This window comes from Heterocephalus glaber, unplaced genomic scaffold (assembly GCF_053883595.1).
Source record: "Heterocephalus glaber isolate CG9 unplaced genomic scaffold, H.glaber_assembly_v1.0 deba00000122, whole genome shotgun sequence".
NCBI classification, from domain to species: Eukaryota; Metazoa; Chordata; class Mammalia; order Rodentia; family Bathyergidae; genus Heterocephalus; species Heterocephalus glaber.
Window position 1 is genome coordinate 74042465 of NW_028258138.1, and position 12470 is coordinate 74054934.

Here is a 12470-nt window from a genome sequence, read left to right on the forward strand (position 1 = left end):
CTTTCCAGCCAGGCCCACACTGGCCCACCTCTTCCCACAAGGCTTCACCTCCCAACTTCCTACCCAGCTATAAATCCATCAGTGGATTAATCCAGTATCACACACCTAGGATCTCGTCAGCTCCCAACAGCCCCATCTATGAGCACATGAGGCTTTGGGAGACAGCTAGATACAAACCATAGCAGGTGTCTTCAGGTTACTTTAGGTTGCCTTTTTGGTGAAATGATTAAGCTGAAGTAACTTCATATAGCTCCTGAAATTGGCCTGCTTGGGAATTTTTTTTTTTTTTTTTTTTTGGTACCAGGGATTGAACTTGGGTCCTTGTGCTTTTGAGGCAGGTGGCGGAACCACTGAGCTAAATCCCTGGCCCCTGGGAAATTTGACTGTTATCTTTCTAATTCTGATTTCTCGCATCAGATAAAGAGCTTACTTTCAGTCTTTCAGCTGGGTGGTGTGGAACTTTTGGGTGAGTTTATTTTGAGCCTAGTCAATGGGGACCTAGTGCAGGAGCTTATTTCAAAACAATGGTCTCCAAGATTTATTTAACAATGGTATCTTCTCTCATGTTCTTTGCTCTTGTGGTTTTATGCCCTTCTATTTGCTTTCCTTTTAGTTAGGTTGTGGGAGAGACAGGAGACAGTGCAGGTGCTCTGTGTGACAGGAATGACCAATAAACCCAGTAGCTTCCATGGAAACTCCTCTCCTTCAGCATTCCATTTTGTTGCTTTGTGTAGTAATTAAATTATGTAACTACAGTGACACATACAACTGGCATAAAGAAGTTTATAAACAATCCCATTGACTCTTGGTAAATGTGCAACGCAGAAGGAATGGAAGTATGTGGGTATCAGTTAATTTACAGAGGGAATGAAAATTGTGTTTTAAGTCAGGCAAGTTGAGTGAAATGGAGATTAGTTAACTGAGCTTTTACTTTAAATGAATGTGACATTTATGCTTTATCAGATGTCTAAATGATTTGGCTTCTTGAGCAACTAATTTAACACTAACAAAGGGGATCTGTCTTTTAGAATGTCTTGAGTAAGCAAATACATTTTAGAATCAGGCTCTTTTCTTCCTGTGTTCTGTTTTCTGACATGGAAATTCTTCATGTGTCTCAACTGAGCACCTGGATTCTGGATTGTGTCCTAACTGCTAGTAATTCCTTCCTCTCCTTGGACTTTTGCCTTTGAACTTGGGAGACCTTGGTGACCTTGGTTTGTACCTGATTTGATACCTTGTATTGCCAGAGGCTCCCTTTCATAGGTGTCAGATTTCTCCAGTCTCTAACCTTTAGGGAATTCCCCAGGGCAAATAAATTTGCTTTCTCACTGTCTTCTTTCTCTGCAGAGAGGTAGTTTCATGTTATTTGCTCTGAATGAGTTACCCAGTCTTTGCTTTCCATCTTCCAAGATTCTGATATTTTTCAACTGTCATTACCCATATTTTGTGTTCCTATCTGAAAATTTATAGATTTAAAGAATTGTATTCCTTTGCTATCCCTTTAATGGAAATTCTGAGGAGTTTAGAATCCCATCTTATCCACAGTAGTTCATGTTTGGCCTCTCTACTATGGTAGCTTTCTATTTCCTAAGCCCTTCATCTCCTGGTTTTCCAGAGTAGGTGCTTTAGTTTTAAATTTACTAGACAATCTAAAAATGATACCTACTCAGCCTTTTCCTATCCGAGCCCTGTTTGTTCTGGGGTTAATATATAGTCAGAAACAAATCAATGTGAATTAGCTCTTGTAAATATCAATTAAAACTTAGGGAACTTTTTGGGATAAAGGTTAAGTGTGATTAAAATTAAGCTGAGAAGTTTCCTATTGATTGATAAGACTCATAATGCCATATGAGCTTTTCGTCTTTGACTATGAAGAAGGGAATATTTCAGGAGCAGGAGTTGAAACTTCCATAGAGCAAGAGGGCAGCTGTCACATTTCCTAAATTCACAGCAGGTTTTTTTTTTAATATCCTTTTATTGGTACATTTTAGGTATACAATATAATGACATTCATCACTGGAGATATGGACCTTTACATACTCTCTTGGTTCTTATTTTTCCCCATTCCCCTGTCCTCCCTTCAATCCCTCCATCCCTCCCTATTTACAGAAACTTTGTTTCCATTTTTTCATTTTCTCATATTAATTCCATTCCCCTCTTTCCTTTCCCCTATCCCTCCCTCTTCCCCTTCCCCTTTGCCCCTTTTCTTCCTATTTCACATTATCTATTATACCTTTTAGTCCTTACTTACACTTTCAATTTCTCACACCAGAGAAACTGTTTGGTATTTATACATGTGCAACCTGTTTATTTCACTTAAGAGTATCGACTCAATGTGCATCCATTTAGCAATAAATGTCTCTAATTTCTCATTTTTGATGGCTGAGTATTACTCCATTTTATTTAAAAAACACATTTTCTTGATCCAGTCTCCAGTTGATTGGCATTTGGGCTGTTTCCGAGTTTTAGCTATTATAAACTCACAGAAGTTATTTTGTGTGCAATTGCTGTTAACATGTATATGGCTTATTCATTTTATTTTTATAAATTTTATTTTAACCCATTCCCCATCTTTATTTTTTTCCTCCATCCCCCTCCACTCCTTTCAACTCTCCTTCCCCTCCCCATTTACAAAAAGCTTTGTAGGAACTCTTAATTTCAAAGATCCTTTTTGTGGAGGGGAAGAGAATAAGACTTAAATCTTTCTTCTTTCATAGTATATTAACACACAAATTTTGTTTCTTTAGGAGTATAATCATTTCTTTGAGGACAGAGACTGTTTCTGACATATCTTAGCATCTCTGAGTGCCAGAAGAGGGGTGTACTATGGACTTGGATACTGTGCATGAGCTCATTTAATCTTTATATTAACCTATGAGTGGGGGACTAGTACTGGTGTAATTTTATAGATGATGAAACTGAAGCACAAACTATATGGCTATAGTAAGAAGTAATAAGAGATTTTACAGAAGGAATAATACTTGTGCTTAAGTCAGACAAGTTAGTTCCAAAGATAGTTCTGAGGGGAACTGGCTCCACTTGACTGATTAACCAGGTTAGTTGAATCCTACCCAAGAGCTGTATTTGGAAGCATTTGTCCTCAATGGACATATAAGATGCTTTGTGGAGGGAGATCTGGGATTTCATTGACCTTGCAGAACTGGTTGTATGATTACCTAACAAATGTGTGATGAATTTGATCTAAGAATATCTCTCACTGTAACAGCCCCTGGGGCAAAAAAGCCCTGTTAGCTCAATCTAACTCTTCACTACTGGAGGTTTCTCTGTCTGCCTAAAAGACTACTAACCGCCAATGGCCAAATTGACGTAGGTTACTTGGTAACCTCATTCTGTTTAGTTATTTCCAACTAAAGAGAACCCTAGTCCAAGAAGGAAATCATGGGCTTCAAACAAAAACTCCCAGGGCTGTAGGAAGTCTTCCTGGAGTGTATGAGCAATTGCACTTTGGGCCAGGCCCGAGGGGTAAAATTTCAAACACCAGCAGTTAGAAATATAATACTGATTCCAAGTGCTATAGATCTCCTGGGTGCTTCCTATTCCAATGAAGGGAGTCAAAATCACAGACAACTGAGGTTAAAATGATTGTAGCTGTCTGAATGGCCCCTTCCCTTCATTCTGGGTCACTGTTGAGGAAATCCTTTCCCAGCACCCTTTCCCTTCTGTGTTTATCTTCTGTGTCCCTACTAGATGCTCCCATGTCCAGTAGTGACAAGTTCTGAAGACACTGAAGAATTTTGGCCTTGCTGGTTGTCTCACATTGCAAGTGATTTGAGAGTTGCTTGTGAATTGCAGGTCTATTTATATTTTGAGGTGAGAAACAAGAAACTGGTACTTTTTTTTCCTTTCTGGTACTGGGGATCAAACTCAGGACCTTGTGCTTGCCAGGCAGGCGTAGCGCCACTGAGTTACATCCTCGGCCCTAAATTGACCATGAACTTTTAAAATGTCTTTTTAAAAATGAAAAGTCTGGCATGGTGGTACACACTTGTAATCCCAGCCCTCTGGGAGGCTGAGGCAGGAAGATCTCAAGTTTGAGCAAGGTGGTAACTCAGGAGACCCTGTCTGAAAATAAAAAATAAAGGACTGGGAATGTAGCTCAGTTCAAAGATCCTGAAAATCCCCAGTACCACCACAGCAAACAAAATTTTAAAAAGTTGTATATGATAATGAAATAATACCTGAGTATGGAGTGTATATTATCTAATATAATAGATGAAACCATAGACTATTGCTCTCCAGACTGACTTTACATAAGGTTTTAAGTTTCAATCGTTCTTGTTGTTGTTGTGGTACTAGGAATCAAACCAGGACCTCATACATGCTAGGCAAGTGTTCTACCACTGAGCTATACCCCCAGCCCTTCCTGTTTTGAGACAGAGTCTCACTAAGCTGCCTAGTCTGGCCTTGAATTTGAGATTTTGCCTCAGCCTTTCAAGTATTTGGGATTACAGATTTGCTCCACCTCACACATGACCTAATTTCATAATAATTGGAAAAGTGGGGCCAGGGATTTAGCTCAGTGGTTCCGCCACCTGCCTTGCAAGTGCAAGGACCCGAGTTCGATCCCCGGCACACACACACACAAAAATTGGAAAAGTGATATGCATAGTTAAGATAAAATTTGGAGTTTCACTCTTCTTCCTAGTCTACCTAGAACATTGCTAATAGAACTTTACAGAAATTTCTAACCTGTGCTGACCAGTACAGCAGCCACTAGTCACATGTGATTATTAAGCCCTTGAAATATGGCTCATTCAGCTGAGGAATTGGACTTTTACTTAACTTAAATTTAAATAGAACATTGTGACTAGCTGCTCCCATACTGGTCTCACAGATCTTGAATATGGTGATGACCTTGTAACAGGATAGTCTAGGTTATGTTGCAGCCACCAAGTATCCTAAACTCTTGGTGATTTATAAGAACTGAGGTGTATTTCTTGCTGTGTCGTGTGCCCATTTTGGGTTGGCTGGGGATGCAGATGGACAGAGCAGCCACCATCCCACGGGTCACCAGTCACTATGGACTGCCTCCTGCCAGCACTTATATGCTGGGGCCCAGAGCAGACACCCAGCACTTCTGTTTATGGACCCAACTAACCTGGAAGCCAGAATGTAAGTCCTCTGTGCTAGGAGCTTGGGAGCCTCATAATGACTACCACAGACATAGCCCCATTTCAGGATACAGAGAAGGATGTGCCAGGGGATAGAGAAAACAGTACTTCTGTGTTCCTGCAAAGTGGAGGATTCAAATTCCACTGCCTCCTTGATACTTAATAACAGAGATTTAGCAAGTGCAGGTAGGATGTGAAACAATGCAAATTTCAAACATTTTGATAAGAAAGACAGTCTTTATAATATAAGGTTAAAGCTGACAATAGCCTCTATACCTGGTTCAATAAGCCAATTCTTCAAATTTATGCGGCATAGTATTTGGTTTTAGTTACCAAGATGCAACTGTGGATTCTACAACTGGTAGAAAGGAAAAAAAGAGATTGAACAAACAGCATGCACTGTGGTATCCTTTATTTAAAAAGTGTGAATTAACTACATTCGTAGTGTCCTGATTTACCATTCTGATGGCATAATAAACTGAAAGAACATTAACACAATCCCAAGAAGGCGTTAAGCTGTAAACACATGTATATAACACCCATGCACACACAACATACACACACACACACACACACACACACAAAGATTATACTCTAAACACAAAGTGATGAAAAAAAACTTTGGTCTAAATAAAAACCCCTTTATTATAATAAACTGTGGCAATACTGTGACTATAATGAAAAATACTGTAACTGTTTAAAAAGCAAAAAAAGGAAAAATACTGGCAATTTGAAAAAGTAGCTAAAAATAGAATGGAAGATAACATAAGATTAATAACAAAATTCTAACATTGATAGTTTGTAGGATTGCACAGAAGTAATTTAAAATTGGTTCTTAAGAAACTATTAAAAATCCATTGGAATATTAAATTGCTGCACTTTACAAACAGTGGAAAAGAAAAGAGTATTTGGAATGTTACACACACAGAGGAAATGTACTAGGTATATCCATTTATGGTATTTGTTTATGGTCTGTGACCTTCAAAAAGTTTTATGAAAGAAAAAATTTAAGTGCCAATGTAGTGAAAAGTTAAAAATTCCTAAAGATGCAAGTCTGAGTGTATTTATCAGGTCTAAGAATATATTTCAAGACTCGGGGCAAGGCATGATTGATGCATAGTCAAGAAGGAAAACAGTGTGGAGCCCTACAGTAGGCTGAGCTCTTCAGATGTGTCGAGAGTGAAGATGTATTAAACTCAGACTAGAAGATTCCAAAGTACAGGGAGCTCTGCAGCTGTTCGTCCGATGAAATATACCTCACAGTGCCCAATAAATAATCTAGACTAACATTTCAGCAAACTATTTTTTTCCCACATTCAGACACAAAAATCTTTACCACACATGCAGGCTGGTACTCGGTAATAGCACAAATTTGAATCCTGGTTGAACAAGAAAAGCACATTAGCAAGGATCTCCACCATCACCCCCCCACCAGCCATGAGTTCTTATCCAAAAGTCTGAAGCTGCTAGACACTTGGAAAGAGGGGATAAGTTTAATTTAGATTTCCTACTGACTTTAGGAAAATAAAATCTCCTTTCTTCTAAAGAAATCAGCCATGAGTAGGGGACCTGTCTTCACAATCTAAGAAGCACAATTAATGTCCTTAGTGCCGAAATTTATGACAAATTCAGATCTAGAAAAGCTGGAAGGTGGAATAGGGGAGAGTGAAGAGTGTGGATGTCTAGTGTACTTTGGAATAGAGTGTACCCTGGGAGTCAGAATGACTCAACACTTTCAGAATGAAATGCTACAGTGCTGGAGAAGACCCAGTTCTTTAGAGTCAGGGGTGGGGGCTGGAGAGGCCACTGTCTCTAGGGACGGTGAGCTGGGCCCAGAACCCTGGTTGTGGCCTTAATTTTCATGACTTTGCATTCATGACTTTGCCCAGATAAATACTTCTTTTGGTTACTCTTTCTCTGAAACTAACTGGTCATGCAAGTTGCTGGTGATTTCCCTAAATGAAATGTAGCTGCACTTTATCTGAAGGTGTCAGCTAATATACTAATGCCCACCAGTAATGCTACTAGGTATCAACTGCTGTTGCTGATGAATCAACACCCACATGACCTAACTAGATAACCTACCACACTAGGTGCCTTTACTATCTGGAGTTCTTTGAGCTTTAGAGAAACAGTCCTTTTAAAATGACTTAGACACTGCTTTTCCCAGGCTTTGTTTCATTCTTCCTCTTCCCCTTCCCCCTCTCCTTCCTCCATGGTTTCCACAATGAGCTCTGCTGTGCAGGTGGCTTCTCCAAGACTGTTGACAGCCTTGCAGGTGTACTTGGCGTCGTCATCCCCACAAACATCACTAATAATCAAAGAGCAGTTCCCATCCTCATCGTAGTCTATCTGGAAGTGGCGTGACTCTCTGATCGACTGGTCATCTTTGAACCAGACGACCTCAGGGTCTGGGTATCCTGCACCACAGAGAGAACACAAGTTGCAGAATCTGTTATTCCAAGTTTTTTATCGAGTCATATAAGCAACTCCTAAGCTACCCCCATTGATTAAGGGGATCAAGGAAAAATTAAGATGTTGGCTGTTGGTATCAGTTTTGATATCTATATTAGAATATGGGGATGTATTGTACCAGTAATAATAGATGAAACCCCAAATTGGGTATTTTAACATTGTCCATTTTTCATCCATGTTGTACTCTCACCATACCCTGCCTTTGGACAGACGAGAGAGCACTCCCTGAAATACTGCCCTAAGTCCAATTACACACCTCAGGGTAATATCTTCTTGGATGAAAATAATTTTTTTAATCTTGTATAAAGGCTTAACTTAAATTAAAAATAAGAGAACAAGGGCCAGGGATTTAGCTCAGTGGTTCTGGCGCCTGCTACAAAAGTGCAAGGTCCTGAAAATTTTCTAAAAGTGGATTGTGCATGACTATAAATTTACTAAAAATAATTGTACACTTAAAATGGGTAAATTTTATGGTATATAAACTATAAATCAATAAAGAGTGACAGCTATATGAAACATAACATAGAGGAACTAGGAATATTGCTAAGACAAAGAAAGCAATATTTGTCTTAGGCTGACCCAGAGCAGGTAGTCTGCCTCTAGATAATTGGAAATGGGCCTCAGTGGTTGGTTTCATGATATACATTAGTCATGATTCTACAAAGCTCAATATTAAAGATATATAAAACCGGGCCGGGGATTTAGCTCAGTGGTTCCACCGCCTGCCTGGCAAGTGCAAGATCCTGAGTTCCATCCCCGGTACCAAAAGAAAAAAATATATAAAGCCTACATATATAAACATATATTGTATGGTTTTTTGGTCCCGAGTTCCATCCCCAGTACCAAAAAAAAAAAAAAGAAAAGAAAAAAAAAACAACCTACATATATAAACATATACTGTATGGGGTTTTTGGGGGGTTTTTTTTGGTACCAGGGATCAAACTCGGGACCTTGTGTTTTCGAGGCAGGCGGTGGAACCAGTGAGCTAAATCCCCAGCCCCCCAAGAGATTTGGTTTTAAATTTTGGAGATTTTTAGAGGAAAAAAGCTATAGTCGCAGCCAGAAAAAAAGAAATTACATACAAATCTTAAGAATTTTAACATTCTTTTCCCATATAATTTTGTTTCTTTATTTGCTTAATTGTAGTACTGGAGATTGAACCCAGGGCCTTTGTATTGAGTTACATCTCCAGCCCTTTTCAATTAAAAAAAAAAAACTATTTTTATATGAGAAAAGGAAAAAATGGAAACAGAGTCTTTGTAAACAGGGAAGGGTGGAGGGGGTGAAGGGAGAGCAGGGGAATGGGGAAAAAAATAAGAACTAAGAAACATCATGTAAAGGTACAAGATCCCAATGATACATGTAACTACTGTATACCTAAAATGTACCAATAAACTTAATGAAAAATAAAACAATAAAAAACCTTTTTTTTAGTTTGAGACAAGGTCTTGTTAAGTCCCTAAGTTGCCTAGGCTTGGCTAGTACATGTGATCTCCTGCTTCAGCCTCCCAGGGTGCAAGGATTATAGTCATGCACCACCACACTCAGCTGATTTTTATCAAAACAGCATCCATATGCTTTAATTTCTCATTAGAGTTCCAGTCAGATGTTAATACAAATACCCAAAAGATGATCCCAAAGAGAAAAGTTAGTACAAAAGATGATAATTACTATGCAAGACTTTTTAAAAAGTTTACAAGAGGAAGAAAAAACCTCAGAAGACCCAAAGACAATGGCAAGGGTGAGAGTTTAAGGCAGTGGCTCCACGCTCTCAGCAGAATCCCTGATCTGAGAACATTCACACGACCAAAGGCAGCACATCCATTTTTTAAAATTAGATGAAAAAAAAATAATGGCAGGCAAAGCATTTACAAGACGTTTGGATGATATGAATCTCAGGAGAAAACTTGTTTCTTCATTCCTCATGTTGGGTTACTTTCCTCAGAAGGCACTGTGGAGTGGCAGAGCTGAGAGTCACACTGCCGGGGAGGTGTGCCCTGTTCTGACACTGTTCCACGGTATTGGCCTTGGAGAAACTGCTTAAAAGATTTTTGTGCTTTACTTGGTCCAGCCAAAGTGGGAGATAACTCTCCACTCTGGTTGGCAAACAGAAATCACAGGCTCGAAGCCAAGAGGCCTGTCCTATCCTGCCCCTTATCTTTGTAGAATGTTAGAATCTGTGGCAACTGAGAGGCTTTGTGTAATGGACTCTGCTAATTTTCTTGGGTGCCATGCTAAGATCCTATAAGGTCCTTCAGTCCCAGCTTTCCTCAGTGTGACATCACTCAGAGCACGTTCTCCCTCCACACTTACAAACCTACTGCTTCTACTCCATGGCCTCCTTGAAAGACATAAGGTGTTCCTTTTTCACATACATGGCCTCACAGATCTCCCAGGACCATGCTGAGTGTTTGATGTCATTGTACAGATGAGAGGCCTGATCTCAGCAGTGTTCAGTCACCATCCAAGGAGCAGCAGAGCTGCTGACCCCGATGCTCTGCCCTCAGTGGCCCACCTTCCTCTGAGGGCTTTTGTGGGCAATTCACAGGCTCCCCAGTAGTTGGCAAAGCTCACCTCATTACGCAAGCTCCATAGCCAGGGAGGCTCACGGTAAACCAATTTTAATTGCAGGTCTCATTGCCGGTATAAATAGGCGAAAATGGGGTTCATAGGAAAGTCACTGAGAGGCACTAACCCTCAGGAAGTGGGGTTGGAGGGAGCTGCCCCTTAGGACGAGCTCTCCTGACTCAGTGGTCCTCTTGGTCTGCCCAGTCCATTGCTCTGGGCAGCACAGACCTGACACCTTGCCCAGCCCACCCTGCCACGTGCAGCACCATCCACATATGATAAGGAGAGGCATAGCCCAGCTTACCTTCAATCTTACAGTCAAATCTAGCAGCACTTCCCTCTACAACTTCCAAGTCAAGAATGGTCTTAGAGAAATAGGGTTTTATGTGGGGCTTTTCCTCAGCTACGGCCTCGAGGAAAGCCTGGGAGACATCTTCTACAAGACAAGGAGAGGGCCAGGTCAGTTCTTCATTCCTTGTCCGCTCTCCTCTCTCCCTTACTTTAAAAAAAAAAAGTTGCTAAAATTTAGCAAATAATGTGGCCTAGAGAAGTGAATCATAAGCTTGCCTTTCTCTTGGGGATGGGCTGGATGGCAGCCAAGTGGTTTTTGGCAGCTGGGAGAACTGTGCCCAAAATGGGGAAATGTTCAGCCTCCCCCTGCCTGATGCTGACACAATGAAAAAGGAAGATCCTTTAAAAAGGATCCTTGGCTGCACTTTGTGCTGCTTCAAGATTCAGGTGAGAGGGCCTGGGATTTAGCTCAGTGGCTTCGCTGCCTGCTGAGCAGGTGCAAGGACCTGAGTTCGATCCCCAGTACCAAAAAAAAAAAGAGATTCAGGTGAGAGTGCCTAGGAAGGACAGAGCCTTGCCAGGCTTCCTGACCTCAGCGCCCCTTCACCTGCTCCTTAGCTGGGAGGAGCCAGGTGCCAGCACAGCTTCAACTTGCCAGAGTTCTCTTCTCTACACCCTTGGCCTTTGTGCTGTATGGCTGTGGACCTGGAGGGAGACAGATCCAGAGAAAAGCTGGAACCTTGAGGGATGCTTGTGGATTCTTCCTTCCTTTTAGGCTATTTCTGGGTCATATGAGGAGTGGCAGGAGTGGCTCGGGGGGCCAGGCCCTTGCGCTGCACTGGATTCCTGGCAGTGAGGAAGCTTCAGAGTGGCCAGCTTTGGGCCTTACCAGCCACCTTGCCTTGGTACACAAAAGGACCTAGATTCAGCTTCTCACCTGTGGATGTCAAGAGCACCAGGCAGTGTGGGACAGAGGGGTGTCTCTGGCCAAGTGAAGCACCTCAGAACAAGGGCCAGCCCTGCATGCCTCTGAGAAGGGGGTTGGGAAAGCGTCACAAAGACAGTGGACAAGGAGCCTGCCCTGTTGCTTCCGGGAGGGCCTGTCCAATGCAGGGCGCCCGGTTCAGACATGTCTCCGCACAAACGGCAAGGCAGGGGGAACTTAGGAGTTAATTTTTGTTCAAAACAAAAACACAAGGACAGCAGAAAATGGAAGGATATTAACAAATGTTACACAGCTCACTATATGTAATTTTTTTGTTTCTGCCTATCAGTATACAAGTTCACTTCTATAGTATGAAGAGGAGGCTTTGTTAATTCTTATACAAAAGATGAATAGTTGAAGTCAGTTAAACTAGACAAATAACTTTCCCTCTGAAAATAGTTAATGTACAGTTAATAAATAAAGAATAATTAACTAGGCTTAGTAGTTGTCAAGGCAACCCAAAAGTATCTCTGAATTTCTTTGTAAGGTGAATAAAAAGACAAAACTCAAATCCTTAAAATGCCCCTCCATCCCTCAACCCTTTCTTTCTTTCTTTTCTTTTCTTTTCTTTTCCTTTCTTCCTTCCTTCCTTCCTTCCTTCCTTCCTTCCTTCCTTCCTTCCTTCACAGGCCTGGAGATTAAACCCAGGGCCTTCATACTGAGATACATCCTTAGCCCTTTTTAAAATTTTTGAGACAAGGTCTTGCTAAGTTGCTCAGCTACCCAGGCTGAGTTGCAACTTGCAATCCTCCTGTCTCAGCCTCCCAGAGTGCCCAGATTGTAAGTGTGCACCACCACACCCTGCTACTCCCCCAACCCTCACCAGCCAGCTGAGAAATTCTCCAGGCACTCCTTACCTTCAGATTCTAGCTTCTCTGCATTGAGAGGGCTGGTCGGTGACCCTGTTGAGGACTTCCTGCCGCTGAGCCCTGAGATCATTGCCATAGAGGACAGTCTTCCGATGGCTCTCACAGCATTGCCTGTTTTCTGGAAAATAGACACAGTTTGGATTCAGGGGT

The 12470-nt window shown here is 41.3% G+C and overlaps 1 protein-coding gene across 7 annotated transcripts in view; it reads right to left on the bottom strand.

Moving 5' to 3' along the window:
* Positions 1-5527: 5527 nt before the first annotated feature.
* The window catches only part of Mylk (myosin light chain kinase), a 251216-nt gene continuing 244273 nt past the window's right edge, over positions 5528-12470 (bottom strand). For all 7 annotated transcript variants that reach the window (XM_004873623.4, XM_087216248.1, XM_004873625.4 and 4 more), the window contains 3 exons: positions 12309-12438; positions 10480-10611; positions 5528-7552 (listed from right to left, as the gene is read on the bottom strand). In XM_004873623.4, coding sequence (XP_004873680.2) covers positions 7311-7552; positions 10480-10611; positions 12309-12438 — 504 coding nt within the window. In that variant the 3' untranslated portion in view covers positions 5528-7310. The remainder of the gene's footprint in view (positions 7553-10479; positions 10612-12308; positions 12439-12470) is intronic.